The following is a 21,433-nucleotide window of genomic DNA, read 5'->3' on the forward strand; positions in this document are numbered from 1 at the left end:
GAGTGGAAGGAGTGAGAGTATGAGCAAGGAATTTAAGACCATGATGGGTCCATCCACTGAGAGAGTTTGCTTGAGCTAAGGGTAGCTCACCAGCTCCAACTAGACTGGTAGTGAACAAGCATGGGAACAACCAAGTCCCTTTGAAGGGAGTTGACACTTGGGGCAGACAGAGGGGCCACTGAGAGTGGCACTGGGATTTGTCTCTACTGCATGTACCGGCTTCTTGGGATCCTCTTCCCTTTGGATGTAAACATTGCTCAACCTAGATGTAGTAGGGATCAAAGGCATGTGCCACTAACCCTAGCTTTAGCATAGGGCCTTATCTACAAGTTCTAGTGGACAAGCAAGAGGAATGACAGTATTCTTTATGACTGTGGGTGGGGTATGCAGGACCGCTTCTGATCAACAACTTGAGGTAACATATCCCACTTCTGGCTCTATGCTTTTTTATTTCAAATCTATGGTTTCTGGGAGAAACCTTATACCTTGAAATAGGATAACTCTGAGTTTGTGATGTGTGTGTGTGATGTTTATAAAATAGTAGGTTACAATATTGGCTTTTCAAACATTCTTAGTCTTACCTATCCCTTCCTTGTGGCTTTTTCTTTATTCATCAGTTCTTTTGTTCTGGTTTTGTACAGCAAGTGTTATTTATCTGAAAGTATATATCATAACTCAAATTTTAATTAGATCATCCATTTCATTCAGGATAATTACCAGCTTTTGTGTGTTTTCACATACTGTCGTAAAATATATATTAAATAATATTTAAGTGAATTTATTGGGTTTATATAGTTGTTTCTTCGAGGACTAATAGCTTGTCCTAAATAACTGACCTATCTTCTTACTAGTAAATTCACACTGTAAATAGAGTTAAGCAAATTATAAAAATTCTTCAAAAAGGCCTTTTAAAAGTTATTTATCAAATGCACATGTAATTCATATCTAGAGCTGCAAACACATGCCAAGTAGAAGACCTGTAAAGAACTTAGATCTATACTTGACTTCTTTCACTTATAGTTGATATTTTACAGAACAATCACTAAATGTTTTCCAGTTTCTTATTTATTATTTCATGGAAAGAAGAAGAGATGATAGTAGTGATGCCAGCAGGAAATGCTAGAAAATAGATGCAATGGTATTAGAAACATGTATGTAGAAGGAAGCTTCTAGTATCAGTTTGATGACCTGAAAAGAGAAAGAAAGTACAGTTGTGCTTTGGCTCTGGAAGGGATTTGTTCTAAGATCCTAAAATGCATGAATGTGCAAATTCTTTTTATAAACTGCTATAGTGATTGCATGTAACCTAACCACATCCTCCTGGATACTTTCAGTCCTCTCTTGATGTTTTTACAATGCCCAATGAGATGCAGCTGTTATGTAAATAGTTGTACTGTATTGCTTGGAGAAGGGGGAAAAAGAAAAATGTCCAAGTATACTAATAACAGTTGTTTTAAAATACTTTCAATATGTGGGTGTTTGAATTGATGAACAAAGAATTTTCTATGGATGTAGAAGGGTTATGGTCTTGCACTTCCTATAGTTCAAAAACCTAGGTATTTTATTTGGCATATTATCTTTCTCTTTGTTTAACAAACACCTGCTCAGAACTCAGAACTCAGAACTCTAAATGGGCTTCCCTGAAGTCAGCATTGCTGCACTTTCTGTTTATTTACCATTGAAAATTTCATGAATTTAAATATGCATTTCATTCAGACAATTCCTTGTCATATAAAATTCAGTATCCAGCTTTTAAATATCTCTCAATTTCTTATGAATAGTGGCTCCTATTCTTTGTGATTCTTTGAATTCTGTACTTATAGTGAAAGTATTTGAAGCAGGCAGAGGATGTTAGTCATTTGGCTACAAGTCAACAGTTTTTGTGAGATTGTTCATAATTCATGATCATTTTCTGAAGACATGAATTTGTACTAGATTGCACGTAAAGAGGGAGAAATAAAGGGTGTGGAGTTGGGTGGGTGTGGAGGTCGGGAGGATTCAGGAGGAGTTAGAGACAGGAAGCTCTGATCAGAATATATTATCTAATTTTTCAATAAAAAGAAACAAAAACTAAAGTCTAAAGTGTAAAGAAGTAGTAAATTTTAACCAGTAAATAACAACAACAAAATAATCTTAAAGGAATCAAAAGGACCTTTTATTTATACTTATTACAGTTTTGGAAAGTTTTTACAGATCATTCTCCAATTTATCGTTCTTTGAAATTGTCAGTGCATGTATACATTGTAACATAATTGTGTCCACTCCCTACCTCCAACTTTTCAAGGGACTATGAAGTCTTACAAACATGTTCTTTGAAAATTTCTAACTTTCAAAAGGACATTTGATCCTTTAATCTTGTTTATCACTCTAGAGGTAGTTGGACCCGGGAGAAAGGAACCAATAAATGAGAAAGACTAAAGTCTCATGAAATAAACAACTTTATTCAGAATATCAGACTATCTACACTATAGGTTGATAAAGGTCTCATACATATAGCTCTGAGAGGTTCAAGGTGTAAATAATCACCAGGAATATCTGCACATGACAAGAATATGGTTTTTCACAAAGATATATAAACAAATAACAATACTCAGTTGTAATAAACAATCTAAAGCAAACTCACTCCTATTCGCTACATCTGGGACGGGCACAAAAAAGCACATTACACTATGAAATCCATGTTATTTAATAAATTGAGATCACAAGACTCTTATCTTGATTTCTTGGAGTGTTCTCACAAGCACTTAGAATTTTCCTTAACTCCATTCTTGGACCATGTTCGGACAACTCCCCCTTTTTTATGATTTAATAGCAGAATATCCAGAGTGGTTTTGAGTGAGATCCTGTAGATAAAGCTAACTGCCATTTGAAGCATGAGTATAATATAAGCTAGCAAAGTATAATACTAGCACATTGAAAACATTGTAATACCTTGTCACTGAAAACAGAGATCCAAACTGCGTCCAGTACTATCAGTTGCATTATTGTATTTATTGGAAAAAATCTAGAGAATAGCTTGAAAAGAGACACATGATTATAAGTTCTTGTGTCTTATACAACATAAGCACGTATTTGCCCTATAATAAGAATACAAATGTAATGATTTATGCAAATAATGATTAATTTAAATTTCAAGGAAGAATTAAATGCAGTCCCTTGTTAAGATGAATGAATAAGTCTATTGTAGCCCCAAGGTCTAGTCATAAATGCAGAATCATTAGAAAAGGTAGCAGGGGCTGGATCTATCCAATCTACAAGTTGAATCAAGGAAGGATGAGGAACATAAGATGAATATACATGCTCAGAGACACTCATCACATATACAATGGGGATTCTCAGGTCACATAGGGTTCTGTGTGTTTCAGAGAATAACTTCTCCCTTAGTGCACAGGACTTTAACTTGGCCCCTGGGGTGTGGGGAATCAGACTTGACTTTTGATGATATGGCTGATATCTCCTTTTGTTCTTTAGTTGGAGGTTTGCTACCTTTCTGGTGACCCCCACTGTCTCCTTTCTGCCATTGTCCTTGATTGCCCTGTACCAAAGGAGCCAAAGAGGAATCTCTAATATTTCAGTGTATACATCTGCATTGACAGATTTATATTCGTTCCCAATTTTCTTCTGGAGAAGTAAGATAGGGAAGGTTAGTTAATCGGCTTGCTTATTTCCTTTGCAATAAAACCAGGGAGTATAGAATATGCATGAGTATGAGTAATAAACAAAAGATGTGTGCGGGTTTTAATCGTATGTTGTAGTTCCTATAGTAATGGAAGCATAACAGAATGTGAAGACAAAATTCAAGCAGTGTCTATTGCTGGAAACAATCCTACAAAATAAGCAGACTCTAAAATTATGTTTAAGAGTTTATGAATTAACTATAAATGAATTAACTGTGACAAATGAATTGAAGCATATGGCTCTACCTGTTGAGCTGAGGAAAAGTAATACTACATTGGTGAATATCTGGACCATGACTATCTCCTATAACCTTAGATAAGCCATCAATAAAATAAATATATAAATATATATCTGTGGAATGGGATAAGGTTGGACAAACTTTGTAATAGCAAAATCAGTTCACATGAGAAAATCTCATAGCCTGCCAGTTGAATAATGATTTCCTAGCCTTCCATAGTAATCTGTGGATGAAATTTGAAAATACACAGAGTTCTATAACTCTCTTACCAACTGATTTTTAGATAAAGGTGTAGGCAGAGACCACTTGTTCATTACTGGCCACCCAGACCTAAAATAACCACACAGAAATTGTATTAATTTAAACACTGCTTGGCCAATCACTTAAGGGTATTGCAGGAACCCTGAAGGACTGTCTCACCTTCTTTAGGCAGCTTCAGCAGTCAATTGTCTGTGGGTCCTGCATGTACAGTTCATTCAGCATAACATCAAGTAGTCCAGGCAAGAGCAGTTTCTTGACCAAATGGTTAACAAACTCTCTAAAGAGCCTCTTTGACGCCCATCAATCCTCTTGAAGTAGATTGGTGCTGCAAGAAGATGTGTCTCATTGTCATGAAAAGTCCTATATTCGTAAAACATTTCAAATGCCATATTCTGAATTTTTTAAAGGTTTGAAGAATATCTATCTAACTTAAATGTATCTCTATGTATCTAGAAAACCTAACTAAAAGGACTACAAACTTGACTATTATAGATGGTTATCTATTAACCTATATTTCTTAATTATGCATTATATTTTATAAGAGCTGCACAAACACAATACCTTAATCAAAAGCAGAAATAAACATATAACAATATTGACCTTAAATTTGTATCAATGAACCATGATTCATAACAATGCAAAGTATTCATCTCCATAGCATATCCCACTTTAAATAAAAAACAAATATTTACAGACAGTCATTTAAGAAATTTGGCATAGTTCTCTCCAAACTGCTTCCTAATTTTTGTTCGTCAAAGTAATTTGGGGATCAAAGAAACCTTGCAAAAAATCTTGGTTCATCAACTCACATTAGTCACATTAGGGATCCACAGGTTCTCATTCTCTGTGGAAACAAAAGTAGAACCTTTTTTCCAAAGCAACATATCCTTAGACCCAAATTTTGAAATCAACATATTTTTAAGGTCTATATGTTGGTTTAGCTTAGCAGCCTGTACAATGAAAGGTCTCTCTGTACTTAGCTCATTCATAGTTAAAAATTCAAAGAAAACACAATAATATGCATAATTCAGACTCTCTGTAGATTTCATCTTTATGTGGCTTATTTTTCTAACTCTATTACTTTTCTACAGGTTTAATATTTATTTTATTATCTTTATTCCTTTAATCTATGATTGTATGCTTTTATATTATAACTGTCTATACTCTTTTTCCTCTCTTTCTCTCTCAAGCGTACACACATTTATCCAACATTGTCCCCCTTTTAGCAGTCTTTTCCATCTGAATTTCTCTTTATTGCATATCTATAAGCCTTTTCTGACCAGGGCCGCTTCTTAAAATGCTAAGCAGCTTAGCTAGGACTATGGCTGTTTTGCCTTTTGGCTTCACCCAGTCCAACATGGTAGAGGTCTGTTTTTTGTGTGTGTGTTTAGAATTCCTTTCCAAGCTTTCTCAGGTTTTACATCGATGTGGTTAGCTCCACATTGGCATGCCAATCTGTTGGCGGAGGCTGCTTGTTCTTATTCCCAGCAACCCAGACCTAAAATAACCACACAGAAATTGTATTAATAAAAATACTGATTGACCAAATAGTTACGTGTATTGCTAGCTAGCTCTTATATCTTAATTTAACCCATTTCCATTATTTTATTCTTTACCACGAGGCTTGTGGTTTACCAGCAAGGTTCTAGCTAGTGGATCGTGTTTTTCTCCTCTGATGGCAACATGGCATCTCTTTGACTCTGCCTACTGTATCTATATATCTTTTCGAACTATATTCTGCTAAGCCATTGGCCAGAAGTAGCTTCTTTATTAACCACTGGCAAAAAAAAACAAAAAAACCCACATATTTACAGAATGCAGAGGGTAATCCCACATCTTAAGGCAATATAACATAGCAAGTATCAAAATTCATGTAATTTTTGTCATTGGGTCCTCCCCAACATATTAATTGAGCAGAAAGAGTAAGGTAGACTGTGAGTATTTTGAAGCACTTATGTTGTAAATAAATCTATCCCAAAGGTTTATCCTTTTGTGCTACAATGCCTGTTGGAGACTATTTTGTGGAGGAGGGAAGCAAGTTTAAAGGCAGTGTAGGATCCATAGGATACAAAAATGCCTCTTTTGGTCTGGATTCAAATAGCTGTAATTCTTCTTTTGCCTCTCAAGATAATATGGACAAACTGTCAAACACCATCTTATAGTCTAGAGTGTTAAATAGATTGGTTGGCACATTGGAAATACCAAGCCCATAAAACTGGGGAGCAATTCCTAAATGAATTCCTTTTCAATGGCAAGACCTAGCTTTTGTAGGTTAAGTTAGCTTTTTCATAGGCTTTTCTAAGTCTTATCAAAAAGAAGAGAAAGAAGAGATTAGCATGAATGTCAATTTGCTCACACCATGCTTCAGGGTCATCTTCAGGCAATAGAGGAAAGTATTTAAAGAAGGGAGTCATCACCAGCATAGTTATTAGTGATGATGTTTTTACTTTTGATTTTTGCCTGAATGGGGGAAACCTTATTGTTGTGGAAATGATTTCAACTATGAAAAGATATGTTAAATTTGGTTTTTTTGCCTTTTTAATTACTTAAAAATATGTTTCATTTGTTTCTCCTTGCCTACCTAAAATACCTGATTGCTCTCATAAGGAGCTAAATGATTAATAGTTAGGCAGAGAAAGGCAGACTAATGGGTAGAGAGAAAAAAGATAGGAGAAGAAATATACTCTGGAGAGAACAAGAGAAGAATGGAAAAGAAGAAAAGGAGAGGAGAACAAGGGAGAAACAGAGGGAGGCAACAGGTGCCAGCCAGGAACCCAGGTAGGCAGGCACTAGCCAAATGCAGAAGAAGCAGGAAAGGAAGAGCATACAGAAAGGAAAGCTACAGACCCTTGAGACAAATGCATAGGTGAAGAGAAATAGATTAAAATAAGAACTAAGAGAAGAGTATTTATTGCAGAAGGAGCTAAGCAACATATAGAAAGAAGACCCACCTACATCAATTTATAACTAATATTAAGTCTCCATGTCATGATTTGGGAGCTGGCTGGTGGCAAAAAACCAAAAGCCTGATTTTCTATTTTGCTTCTTTAACCAATTTTAAGGTTGGAAATCTAGTTTATATTCTTTCAATGGATTAGCTATCTCTTTCCCATGATTAGTGTCTTCCTTAAGCATTTTGATAAAATCAAAAATAATGCACATTACCTAAAATTGGACCTTTCCCCTTGTTTACAGATGCCTTTTCAATATTCTTTCAGATCCTATCGATACTTCATCAAAATTTCTCTCTTGTGGAAACCTTAAACAACTTGCAAGCAATCTAATAGTTGTGATTTTGATACTAGTGCTCTTCGTACTTTGAAAAGTGTTGTATAAGCTGAACATATGGCAATACCTCCCCTGGATACTGCACTTTTATTCTCGCTTACCACTCTTGTCTCATAGCTGACTTTTAGGTCCCTGAGATTTTATTTAAAAAAAGAAAAAACTATCTTTTTTTCATTTTACATACCAATCCCAGTTTCCAGTCCTTCCCTCCTCCCATTCCCCTCAACTTCCCCCCACCCCAACCCCCATCTATTCCTCCAAGAAGGGCACATTGCTTTGGGGAAAGTCCAAGGCCCTCCCTCCTATACCTAGGCTGAGTAAAGTTTCCATACAAAGAGAATGACTTCCCAAAAAGCCAGTACAAGCAGTAGGGATTAATTCTAGTGCCACTGTCAGTGGCCCCACTGTCTCTCCCAGCCATGCAACTGTCAATCACATTCAGAGGAACTAGTTTGGTTCTATTCTGGTTCCTTCCCTATCCAGTTGGAGTTGGTGAGCTCTCATTATCTCAGGTAAGCTGTTTCAGTGGGTTCCCCATCATGGTCTTGACCTATTTGTTCATATTCTCACTCCTCCTTTTCCTCAACTGGACTTTGTGAGCTCAGCCCAGTGCTCCACTCCAGGTCTCTGCCTCTGTTTCCATCAGTTGCTGGATTAAGGTTCTATGGTAATATTTAAGATATTCATCAGTCTGACTATAGGCCAAGGCCAGTTCAGGCACCCTCTCCACTATTGCTTAAGGTCTTACTGGGGTCATCCTTATGGATTCCTGGAAATTTCTCTAGTGCCAGGATTCTTTCTAGTCCCATAATGGCTCCATGAATCAAAATACCTTATTCCTTGCTCTCATCTCTGTCCTTTGTCCATCTCAAGTAGCCTGTTCCCTCGAGTTCTGCCCCCTTCTCTCCTTCTTTTCTTTTTCTGCCCTCCCTTCTCTCCCCCACCCCCATTCTCCAAATTTTGTCTGGAGATCTTGTCTATTTCCCCTTTCCAGTCAGATCTATATATGCTTTTCTTAGATTTCACCTTGTTACTTAGCTTCTCTAGGGTCATGGACTATAGCTCATTATCCTATGATTTAAAGCTAGTATTCACTTATGAGTGAATACATACAATGTTCGTTTTTCTGAGTCTGGGTTACCTCACTCAGACTGTTTTTTCTAGTGCCATCCATTCACATGTAAATTTTAAAATGTCATTGTTTTTTACCACTGAGTAGTACTCCATTCTGTACCATATTTTCTTTATCCATTCTTTAGTTGAGGGGCATCTAGGTTTTTTCCTCTGTTCTAGTTATTGCAAATAATGCTGCTATGAACATAGTTGAACAAATGTCCTTGTAGTATGATTGAACATCCTTTGGGTATATCCCCAAGTGGTATTGGTGGGTCCTGAGGTATGTTAACTCCCAATTTTCTAAGAAACCACCATACTTATTTCCAGAGTAATTGTACAAGTTTTCATTCTCACCAGCAATGGAGGGTGTTTCCCTTATTCCACATTGTCTCCAGCATATGCTATCATTAATGGTTTTGATCTTATCCGTTCTGATTGATATAAGATGGTATCTCAGAGTTGTTTGATTTTCATTTCCCTGATGATCAACAATGTTGAGCATTTCCTTAAGTGTACTTTGACCATTTGGGATTCTTCTATTGATAATTCTTTGTATAGTTCTGTACTCCATTTTTAATTGGGTTATTTGGAGTTTTGATGTCTAATTTTTTTTAATTATTTATATATTTTAGAGATCAATCCTTTGTCTGATGTTGGGTTGATGATGATCTTTCTCATTCAGTAGGCTGCCTTTTAGTTGTATTGGTTGTGTTCTTTGCTTTACAGAAGCTTCTCTGTTTCAGGAGGTTCCATTTATTTACTGTTGCTTGTAGTGTTTATGCTACTGGGGTTATATTTGGGAAGTGATCTCCTGTGCCAATGCATTTGAAGGCAACTTCCCACTCTCTCTTCTATGAGGTTCAGTGTGGTTGGATTTATATTGAGGTCTTTAATCCATTTGTAGTTGAGTTTTGTGCATTGGGATACATATGAACCTATGGCATTCTTCTACATGTTGACATCCAGTTATGTCAGCACCATTTGTTGAAAACACTTTCTTTTTTTTCCATTGTAAAATTTTAGATTCTTTGTCAAAAATCAGGGGTTCATGGGTGTGTGGATTAATATCTGGGTCTTTGATTCGGTTCCATTGGTCAACCTATCTGGTTTGATGCCCAAACCAAGCTGTTTTTATTACTGTAGCTCTGTGGTAGAGCTTAATGTCAGGGATGGTGGTGCCTCCAGAAATTCCTTTATTGAACAGGATTGTTTTGGCTGTCCTGGATTTTTTGTTTTTTCATATGAAGTTGATAATTGTTCTTTCAAGGTCTGTGAAGAATTGTGTTGGGTTTTTAATTGGAATTGCATTGAATCTATAGATTGCTTTTGGTAGAATTGCCATTTTTATTATGATAATCCTACCTATCCTAGAGCATGAAAGATTTTTTGATTTTCTGTTATCTTCTTCAATTTCTTTCTTCAAAGACTTAAAGTTCTTGTCAAACAGGTTTTTCACTTCTTTGGTTATTTTTACCCCCAAGATATTTAATGTTACTTGTGGCTAATGTGAAGGGTGGTGTTTCTCTGATTTCCTTCTCAGCTTCTTTATCATTTGTAAATAGGATGATTACTGATTTTTTGAGTCCATTTCTTATACCCTGCCACATTACTGAAATTATTTATCAGCTGTAGGAGTTCTCTGGCAGTTTTGGGGGTCACTTATGTATACTATCATATCATCTGCAAATAGCAAAAATTTGAGTTCTTCCTTTCCAATTTGAATCCCCTTGATCTCCTTTTGTTGTCTTATTACTCTAGTCAGAACCTCAAGAACTAGATATGGAGAGAGTAGACAGCCTTTTCTTCTTCCTAATTTTAGTGGAATCACTTTGAATTTCTCTCCATTTAATTTAATGTTGGATGTAGACTTTCTGTATATTGTTTTTATTATATTTAGATATGTTATTTGTATCCCGGATCTCTCCATGACCTTTATCATGAAGGGGTGTTGAATTTTGTTGAATGCTTTTTCAAGATCTAAATAGATGATCATATTTTTCCAGTTTATTTATATGATGTATCCTTGACAGATTTTAATATGTTGAACCTGCCCTGAATCTCTGGGATGAAGCCATCTTGAACACGGTGGATGATTTTTTATTTATTTATTTGTTTGTTTGTTTATTTATTTATTTATTATGTATACAATATTCTGTCTGTCAGGCCAGAAGAGGGCACCAGACCCCATCACAGATGGTTGTGAGCCACCATGTGGTTGCTGGGAATTGAACTCAGGACCTTTGGTAGAGCAGGCAATGCTCTTAACCTCTGAGCCATCTCTCCAGCCCCGGTGGATGATTTTTTTTGTGTGTGTGTTCTTGGATTCTGTTTGCCAGTATTTTATTGAGTAATTTTGCATCTATATTCATGAGTGAGATTGGTCTATAATTATCATTCTTGGTTGAGTCTTTGTGTGGTTTTAGTATCACGGTAATTGTAACCCCATAAAAAGAGTTTGGCCATGTTCCTTCTGTTTCTATTATGTGGAACACTTTGAGGAGAATAGGTATTAGCTCTTAGGTTCCTGAGATTTAACACCCTTGTTCCCACTCTAGGGGCAGTGGAGCCTGGGAGAACAGAGTCAATAAATGAGACAGATTAAAGTCTCATGCAATATCCAACCTTATTCAGAACATCAGACAATTTACACCCTGAGGGTTAAGAAAGATCAGAAGAATAAAGTTATCATGAATCCAAAGTGTATATAATCGCAAGCCACATGTCGCAAAAAACATGCTTTTTCATAGAGGCATATGAACAAATAACAAAAGCCAGTTGTGTTGAATAATTAGTAAACTATTTGCTTCACCTGGAGGGGCAGGAAGTCCATGTACATTCAAAGAACAATTCTCTGTTTTCAAAGAAACTGAAGTCACAAGGTTCTTGTTTTATTTTCTTGGATCGTTCTCAAAAGTACTCAGAATTCCCCTCATATGACTCTTTCTTGGAACATGTTCTAACACACCCTGCCTCTTACACAGTCCCATTGCCACCCAACACTTCTTCCAATCCACATCCTTCCCACTTTCCCACATTGTACTGCGTGTGTGTTCACACGCATGCATGCGTGTTTGTGTGTGTGTGTGTGTGTGTGTGTGTGTGTGTGTGTATGCCTAGTGCCTCCTGCATGAGAACAGGTGTGGAAAAATTCACTGAAGCATGAACATCTTACCACTAGTACGGAAGAAGATGTTTTTTCCTCACCTAGCAACCATTAGTGGCTAACAGCTCCCTAGGAAGGAGCAGGGTCCCAGAGCTCCTCTCCCATCCAAAAGGAAATTTCATAGCCCCACTCTTCCACAGATTATATTCCAGTAATAATGTTTTATTAAAATAAATGTTATTGATAGGAATAATATGAGAAGTTTAGTATCCAGTGCAAAACTATATAAATATTATGAAATTAAAACTGTGTAAAAAAATCAAAAACCAGCTTTTATCTGTACCTTGGGACATATATTTCAGTAGAAGGAATCTGTGGTTGATCTTGATTCTTTGCTTAGTATGTAACGATAAAGAGAATTGAGAGTATTTGAAAGAAAGGATGTCTTTTTTTCAATCTAAAACAGGGCAGGTTTTGGATATATTAGAAGTTGCTGGTTTTAATGTGAATTATCGTCCTCCATCCACTCCAACTTTAGTGCTCTATTAAATGACAAACCCACATTAAGAACTACTTTTCCTATGTCAAGTGTAAGAAATGCCAGTGACTCTGGTTCAAACTAATTCATTTCAAATATAAAATGTGCATGTAATTTAGATAGGTTCCTGTTGATACAAAAGCCATAGATCTCACTTGAAAATGAATGAGAAATGCTTATTCTGTAGCCCAATTTGAGTGACCATGGCCCAGGAAACATAGAGCCATGTAGATTTTCCCTGGATCTATGTTTCTACGTGGAAACAGTCTCTTGCTTTATTATGGCATTATAGTATCAGAACAAATAATGTCATAAATAAAGGCAAAATGAAAATACAATGATAGGTACATCTTACAGTTGGGTTACAACAAGATAGGGTAATCTCCCCCTGTAAGCCTCAAATGTTATCTTGGCAGTCTTAGCTTTGTGATTGGTGGAAGCTAGTGCTCAGCAAATTTATAGATTTTAAAATGTTTTTTATCTATTTTATCAATTAGTCACAGGATGTTAGTTCTGACACAGAGGTGGGCAAGGGACTATTTAAGTGGCTAAAGCTAGTACCATGTCAGGGCATTAGGCTGTTAGCCTGCAACATTGGTGCCTCTTCACATCACTGTGGTTCTCATGTATTAGTCAGTCTTTGCAAGCACAGCTTCATTCCAAAAGTGCTCCTTCAAAGAACATAGACTTATATCGGTAATGCATGGCACATGCAAATCACACATGGGCAGATTAAAACTGTGCTTGCTTTGCTTTACTTCGAAAGTAAGTTGACCTTGCTAATCATTTTCTCATTCTTTAGAACATTTTTTTTCAAATTATATTTAGGAAATATGACCTTTAACTATGCTAAAATGTCTTGTAAGTTGAGTCAAGGAAGAATGAGTAGTTGTTGGAGTCCTTTTAAGCAACCACTGCCTGTAAATAGATGTGTCTTGTTCCTGATCTGTGATATGAACTAGTCTACTCCTATCAAGGAATTACTTGAAAGCACAGCACTTTTCTGACAGTGGTCAGAAGAGCATTAACCAGCTGTCTGAGGAAAGTAAAGTATATAGTTTGTTATTTTAATATAGAGCAAATACTCTTAATGATAGGTACACCTTTGACCTAAGCACCCGTTCGTTCCACACTTGCATGTATTCTAATAATAACAAGACGAGCAATCTTTCTCAAAAGCAAGTGCTGAGCACTGATAAATTTTAAGATATCCTGCTGTGCATGATCAGATTATAATAACTTGGATTCATAGGTTTCCACCCTTGTGGACTGAGAGGAAACTTGTGAAATCACAGCGTATATAATAAACTAAAGCCGGAAGACATGTCCATACACCACTGCCAGGAGCCACCAGATAGGAGAGGGGAGACGAGAATGCTTGCTAATCAAAAGCACCTCGGAGGAAGGTTACCAGGCCTCTGTCTGACACATGACATCGGTTAATCGATATACCACCCCAGTGTTTAACAAATGTTCCATCCAAAACTTCTTCTGTAATACTGAATTTCACTTCCTTCAGTTTCAATTATTCACATTTCCTTTGTTGTTTCTTCAAGAGCTAGGCAGAAGTCAGTAAGAAAACACTATTATATTCATATACCTAAAGGGGTGTTTGTTTTTTCTGCCATGTTCAGTTGTCCCCAGACAGTGAAAAAATAAATGATATGAAAAATAATCTAATCTTTCCTCAGAAGACCTGTTTAATTTGACTATTTAATGAATGATAAGCTTTGGTACTGTGCTTTATGTTTATTGTTTGGAAAGAAACTTCATTTCAACAATAACATGGAAAGAATTTGGGGGTTCTCTTACAAATATACTCACATGTAGAGAACGGGTGTATGTGAGGGCGAGAGAGATGGAGAAGGACAGAGACAGACAGATGTGGGTACTTTAGATCTGATTTCAAAACAGAAATCTTTATAATAAGGAGTCTGTAACGTACAGTAAACATTAGCATGATGAGTATTATTAATGTTAAATCTGCTGTTTATATGGATCGATTATAGTAATAAATTATACTTCTTATTATTGCATTTTGTTTTTAAAAGATGCATACTGTCTGTGATTGTCCACAATATTACCACGACACAACTCAAGATCTTGGATTCTTTTAATGCTAGTGTATTTCATAAGAACCTCTATTTATTTTCTCTTCATCAAAAGCTACATTTTCTGCCCGTTTACCATGCAGAAATTGATCTGCCATACATGTGGAGTCTCCAAGGGTATATTTAAATTTAGGAATTTTATTGCTAACTGTGAAGTTAATCTGCACTCTATGGATTCTTTTCCCCAGGAAACAGAAGTCACAGTTCAAGCTAAACAACCGGAAGTGGAAAGGCTGTTGTCTGAAGGGCAGCATTTGTACAAGGAAAAACCAAGCACTCAGCCAGTGAAGGTAATGAAGCAACCTCTAGCAATATCTATTACCCCATAATGGGTTATACTTCCCCTGTTGGACACTTGCCATTGACAAGCTCTATTTATAATCATTGAAATAATTTGTAAGGAAATATTGGCCATGCTACAATCGCAGAGGTAAAGCTGTCTTTTTGATCAACATTTCCTATTTCTATATTGTGATCTTAAGCCTATTAACAAGCCATTGCATTAGAGGACTCATTTCTACCTAAGTATGGTACCATCAATACGAAAAGTAGTTCCACCTTCAAGGTAGATTAAATTCTTTGGGGGTTTTATCGCTTTGCTTGCCAGCCTTGATACTCTTCATATTTTTTGCTTTAATTTAAAGCAAGCCATTGCATCCCACTGTCTTCAACAGCTGTAAAGACTCACAATATAGTCTATGACCTTTCTTTGCTCTGTTGCTATTTCTCATGAAAGAAGAGAAAACATGCATTCAGGCTTTGGTACTTTATTAGGTCAGGAATTTTTAGCGAAATGTCATGTAATTGCATCTTTCTCCAGTAAAAAGTCGGCCTGGGTGAAAGCTTTCTACTTGCTTTATTTTTGCATGTTCATTTTGAAGTCCAGGGTACATTTAATCACAGAGTCTTACCTGAGAAGCGAAATAGAAAGCTAGGTCAGTTGAAACAAACAAACACCTAATCAATGGTTTCCATTTGCAAACGAGAAGCCAGTGATAGATGATAAATAAATGTTAGGTAGCGTTTACCTTATTCTCAGTGTCAGGCCAAAATTGTAATGGCTTCCACTGTGATAAAGGTTCCTGAGAGCCTGTAAATGGCGGCTGTTTATTGATCAGTTTTGGTTTCTCAGCTAATGTTGCTGGCTGAGATTTAGGGAGCCTTACTCTCACATTCAAAACCATTCTAAAACTGTGCAGGTCAATAACCTCATTATACGGAAGCAGTTTGTCTTTGCAAATGGTATTACCAGAACTTAGGTTCTATTGTAAGCTCACTGCTTAGTTTCCTTGTACTTGAGCCAAGATTTAGGTCACCAGAATTGTTTGTTTTCCCCACAGTTTACATGAAAGTTTTCATTAGATAAATGTAAAGTTGGGTTTTGAACATGATGGCAAACCACCAGTTGCAAAAAAGCACAGCTTTCTCTGGAAATATTAAAATTTATTTATTCAATAATAAGATTATATCTACTTCAGAAATTCAAGAAAGTTATTTACATACAATGTCAAGTTTAATATAATCCTTTTAAAAATGAAATAAATATTTTAGGGGTTTGGACTGCATACTTAGGGGCAGTTCTAAGAGCAGCAGTTTCAAAAGGGCATACAGGTTAGTTACCAAACTTGTTAAGTCCCCAGGGTGGTTACCACAGAGACCCTCATTCTAATGAGCCATGAAATAACCATATCGGCTAGAGGATAAGTATGGGAGTCCCTGCAGGTGTTGTTCATGGAGGTGAACCATGGGGCGAGATAAGAATGAAAACCCGGTGAAGACTGATTTCATCAACCTGGATCAGACATTGGGAGTCTAATTCCAAGTGGCTCACTGTTGACAAATTTAAAACACAGTACAATTTTGAAAAAGTTTTCCAGACAACAATCAGTCCGATTCCAGGCATACAATAAAGTTTAAAGTGTGACTACATACAACCTCTTTTACAAAGTACATGTGACCATGAGTGCAGGTTTTATAGCTAAACAACCTTGAATCTAGTGTGGTCTCTGATCAATAACATATAAGTCAGCAGGCCATAAAGTACTTGTGACATCTTCCCTAAAGATGGATAATGGTCAAGGAAGGGAAGAGTCTGGGATAATCATTCTGGGGAATTAGGCTGAGATCTGCCTCTACAGCAAAATGGTCACCATGTAATGAAAAACCACTGCTCTCAGCTTTCTGGATGGAACATAGGTGTGTGACTTCTGTCTTCTCCATTGAGGAGACACTCCTGCATTATTAACATCCCTGCATCTCTTAGTGCTTCTCTGTGAGTATAAGGACCTTTGAGCCTCCAACAGATAAGTCCATTCTATCTATTCTTGATGGATCGTCAACAACTTAATGCCATATGGGTATGACAATGAGTTGAGTATTAACACCCTTTCTTATGATTCACAAATGAGCATCTAATTTTGCTTTACTTTCTGCTTTTGCATAATAGAAAAATCCTTCTTTCAAGATGTAGACAATTTTGCTTTTTCTCATATATAAAATAATCCAACCAGTGTTGCTTAACTTAATCTCACTCCCACCGATACACTCAGTCCCAAGGTTGCTTTGAGATGAGAACTGGGCTCTATGGCTGGCTCTAGCCAGTTCTGTTGTTTCTCCATGAAGTAAATGGAGGTTGATACAGAAAAAAAAAAAAAAACAAAGCCATACAACTTGTCCATACAACTTGTCTCCCCTCCCACACACACTTTCCTTAAAGACATCTTGTAAGTCAATATTATTCTTCCTTCCCACCTTTCCTACTTCTCCATTTCCTGAGAGTTCAGCTCATTTGGGAGAAGTAAAATTTGAGAAAAAAGCATGGCTACAGTTACCTGATTTGTAGAGAAAGCAGAATATCATATTGATGGGAGTAAGGGGTATGACAGATGTAGAGATAGCAGACGTAGAGAAATGGTTGTCTTGCAGCATTTTGTTTTGTTTTTCTGTACTAGGCATGGAACACTTAGGGGACAATACATGTTGAGCAAGTATTCTACTTTGGAGCCACACCTCTTGTTATGGACCATTACTTGGAAAACACTTAAAAATTAGCTGCAGTTTTTTTGCATCCTGAAACACCAAAATCTCACAAAAAAAATAGTCTCACAGTTCAGAATATGACATCTAAGAGTCAATTCACAAATTGTGAGCATAAATTGAATGCTTTTTCTTTAAAGGTTGCTGTTTGTGTTTCTGAAGGCTGATCCACTACAAAGCCATTTCAACACTAAACCCATGTTAAATTAAAGTGTGATATGTTTTAAATTAAAGATCTTTCTAGTTTTTCCTTAATTTTGAGACTTCTTATGCATTTATTGGAAATAAAACTGGACTTCCTAGTCTGGAATACATTTATTATGATGAAAATTTGATTTGGATTACCTTTGGAAGACTGTATTTGGAAATAACTAATAGCAGGCAGAGTGATTTCCTTAAAAAGAAAAATGAGGGGACTGGAGAAATTCGTGGTGCTCTTCCAGAAGACGTCAGTTTAGTTCCTAGTATCCACACTGGGTGATTCACAACTGTCAACAACTCCAACTTTACGGTATCTGATGCCCTTTTCTGGCCTCTATCTCCAGCTCCACGCATCTGCACATACACTAATGGATATGCATATAATTATTTTTAAAGTAACTAACCATATTCCTCAAGGTTATGTATGTAAGATTCAGTTGTCTATGTATATGGTCTTTCTACCATTTTCAGACTTTATCATTAAGGAAACATTTTAGAATGTCCATTTCTTAGGAAATTGGTTTTTGGTACCTCCACGTTTTGTTTCAAAAATATTACCTGGCTTAACTTCTAAATTCCTCTCCCAAAACAGTGCTGAGATCGAGACATAGGGTCAACCCTACTTAGTCTCCTCACTGTTTTTTTTTTCTTAATTTGTCAATTTTACTAGGATTTCTTCTAAATTTTCATAAACGTGGAGAGATGGCTCAGAGCTTAAGGCCACTTGTTGCTAGGCTGGAGGACCACAAGGTTCCCAACAGCCATTTCAGGTAGCTTTCAATCACCTGTACCTTTAGTTCTAGAGAAGTCTGATACCCCTTTCTGGGTTCTGTTGAAATCTGTAGATAAATACTACAAACACATACACACACAAATGAATATTAAATAAAAATAATTTTTAAAAGAATTATGATGAGTGCTAACCATAATATTTGAACATGAGAATTAATCTAGTTTTTCCCACATTGAAGGTAACATTTGAGAAAAATTGTAAACATAAATTTTCGACAGTCATATGAATACTTTAAAGTAATCTGATATTTTCATATGTTCTATCTTAAATTCTACAAAATAACATTTAATTTACAAATTTTTATTTTTTCACATTTTTAAACAGTTTTATTCCAATGTTTCATGTGGTAGCTGGCGATATAGAGTATTTGCCTAACATTTATGAAGGGCTGGATATGTTCCTTAACTCTACATACAACTGATCATGATAGTGTATACCCACAATCCAAGCATTTGAAATGGAAAGCAGGTAGATCAATTCAAGGTTAGCCCTGAATATTTCATGAGTTCAAGGCAACCCTTGATAACATGAGACCTTGCATGAAAAAAAAATAAATTTAATTAGAAGTTTAAAAATATAAAATAAAACTGTAATGCAATAATCTTTTTGTACACCATGAAGAAATGTCACTTGGATTGGTCATTCAGTTGGTTATGGATGTTTGTTATTGTTTAGGAAGGTAGGTTATAAATTGTTATTGGTCATAGTCAAGAACAAAAGATGAGAAAGGGGGATTAAATTCAGTGATCTTACCCTGAAAAGAAGGTGTGATATAGAAATAATATGATAAAAAGATAGATTATTGAATCTAATTTTAAACTAAAAACTAACTATTAGTCTTAAATATTTTATATTGGAGCCGGGCGGTGGTGGTGCATGCCTTTAATCCCAGCACTCAGGAGGCAGAGGTAGGCGGATCTCTGTGAGTTCGAGACCAGCCTGGTCTACAGAGCTAGTTCTAGGACAGGCTCCAAAGCCACAGAGAAACCCTGTCTCAAAAAACCAAAAAAAAATTATATTGATATAAATTTTATATATAGATACAAATTTAATTTTATTTTTGTTATATTATATATATGATTCTACTCTTATTTAAGAAATTTTTATATTTTGATACAAATTTAAGCTTATTTTTGTTTGAACATACTGTACATATTTCTATACTGTTGTTTAAGGTATTCTACATATGTAACTCACTTAACAATGTAATGTGAATTTCTAGTCCTTGAAAGTTAATGTTACAAACTATTCAGATAATAAAGATATACAAGTTATCAGTCCCTTATAATAATCTCTTAAGTAGATTGGTGCTGTGAGGAACAGACATATTTCACTGTCATGAAAAGCCTTTTGTTATTAAAACATTTTAAGTGTCATATTCTGTAGATGTCTGAAGTGTTTAAAGAAAACTTATCTATCTAAAATATATCATACTTAATCTTGAAAACATTCCTAACATGACTGCATGTTTGATTATTATAGATGTTTAACTACTGACCACCATTTCTTAATTATCTTAAATAGTTTATACTATCTTTTAAGGACTATAACTTATATTTTAAATAAGCTGCATATGTACAATACCTTAAACAAGAATAGAAGCATAGATACACATACACACACACATACACACACACACATATATATATATAAAACAAAAATAACTTTGAATTTATATCAACATACAAAAACTCTGCCCAAATGTAAAATATTAGTTGTTTTTTTTAGTTTAAAAGTAATCCTAGCATTCTTATATCCCCCTGATTTTTTTATATCCCCCTGATTTTTTTCACTACGTAGGAGAGGAAGAAGAATAGAGGAAAGAGAAAAGAAAAAATTTTTAATCTAACCTCCTTTGTTTAGTTTCCTATCTGACCACAACCAATAACCACTTGCAACTAATCTCTTTAAATATGACAAATATCAATAACCCACCAATTGACCAAAACCCACCCCTTGTGAAAGTGGACAAACATTTGTAAAAATTACTTTATATCATTTGGGGGTGATGACATTGAGGAGGGACCCTGAAAAAGTTGAAATATTTATCAAGTCCTGGAAGAGTTAGCTGCATCATTTGTTGTCCAGACTCTGTGTAATGGGAAAGTTCAGGACCAAACAGAAATTTGAACTGGGGAAGACTGGAAGGCTGAACCTTCTCAGCTAATCAATTTGAAGCTTTTCTGGATGCAGAATTTTGAATAAACTGCAACAGAGGCGTCCTAAGAGGTTGGGTCAACAGGCCTACTTGTCTTCATTGGTGTGTGTTCATTTATTTTCTTTCTGAAAACAAACTTTTAAAGGTAACATACATAGCTGCATTAACACAAGTATGCACTAACAGTGTGCATAAATTAGCTGAAGATGATTCTCTGTTCTATGTTTGAGCAGGTAAAATGCTTCTGTCAAGTTTAAGGCTGCTTGAGTTGCATAATCACACTGTGATATAAATCTTCATCCATGCCACATGAAAGGATACCATGTAAAAATAAGTCATTATGAAGACTTTTCACCCAACAAGACTTATCAGACTCATCCAATCTCCGAGATTTTTGCATGTCAAGGGATCAGCATAAATATCGCTTGTCTTGTAGTTTTTCTTAATTTCCTCCTTCATGTCTGCAGCCATGATTTTCAGGTGGTCTTGTCTGGTCATATATAATCTTTATTAATTTTTAAGAAATCCATAGCTTTTTGTTTCCTGTGAAAACAAAGTCATAACTTCTCTCCCAGTGCAGTACATATCTCAACTTCCATTCTGAAGTTATGATTTTATTAAAATATATAGGCTGAATTAATGTAGTAGTTTTCCACAATCCAATGTCTATAAGCACCTGTTGCTTTTTAGTCATTAGCATTTATAAAATTAAAAATCAATAAAGCACTTTACAGGATTCAGATGGCTTGTGTTATGGTGTTTCTTATTACATTCTTATTATTATATCTTATTCTTGATCTATTCATATTACTTTACTATCTTTTTAAAGACCTCACTTTACTATTTTTAAACTATTTTTTCTATGATTGTCTATGCCCATTATTTTTTTTTTCTTTCCTCATCACCTCATCA

At 35.7% G+C, this 21,433-nt stretch overlaps 1 protein-coding gene across 1 annotated transcript in view; it reads left to right on the forward strand.

Annotated features, from left to right (window-relative positions):
* Dmd (dystrophin) overlaps positions 1–21,433 on the forward strand; it is a 1,456,297-nt gene that overhangs the window by 733,870 nt on the left and 700,994 nt on the right. The window contains exon 36 of the mRNA XM_026777353.1: positions 14,522–14,623. Within this exon, the coding sequence (XP_026633154.1) occupies positions 14,522–14,623 (102 nt within the window). The remainder of the gene's footprint in view (positions 1–14,521; positions 14,624–21,433) is intronic.

Source organism: Microtus ochrogaster, unplaced genomic scaffold (genome assembly GCF_000317375.1).
Source record: "Microtus ochrogaster isolate Prairie Vole_2 unplaced genomic scaffold, MicOch1.0 UNK58, whole genome shotgun sequence".
In the NCBI taxonomy this organism is placed as follows: domain Eukaryota; kingdom Metazoa; phylum Chordata; class Mammalia; order Rodentia; family Cricetidae; genus Microtus; species Microtus ochrogaster.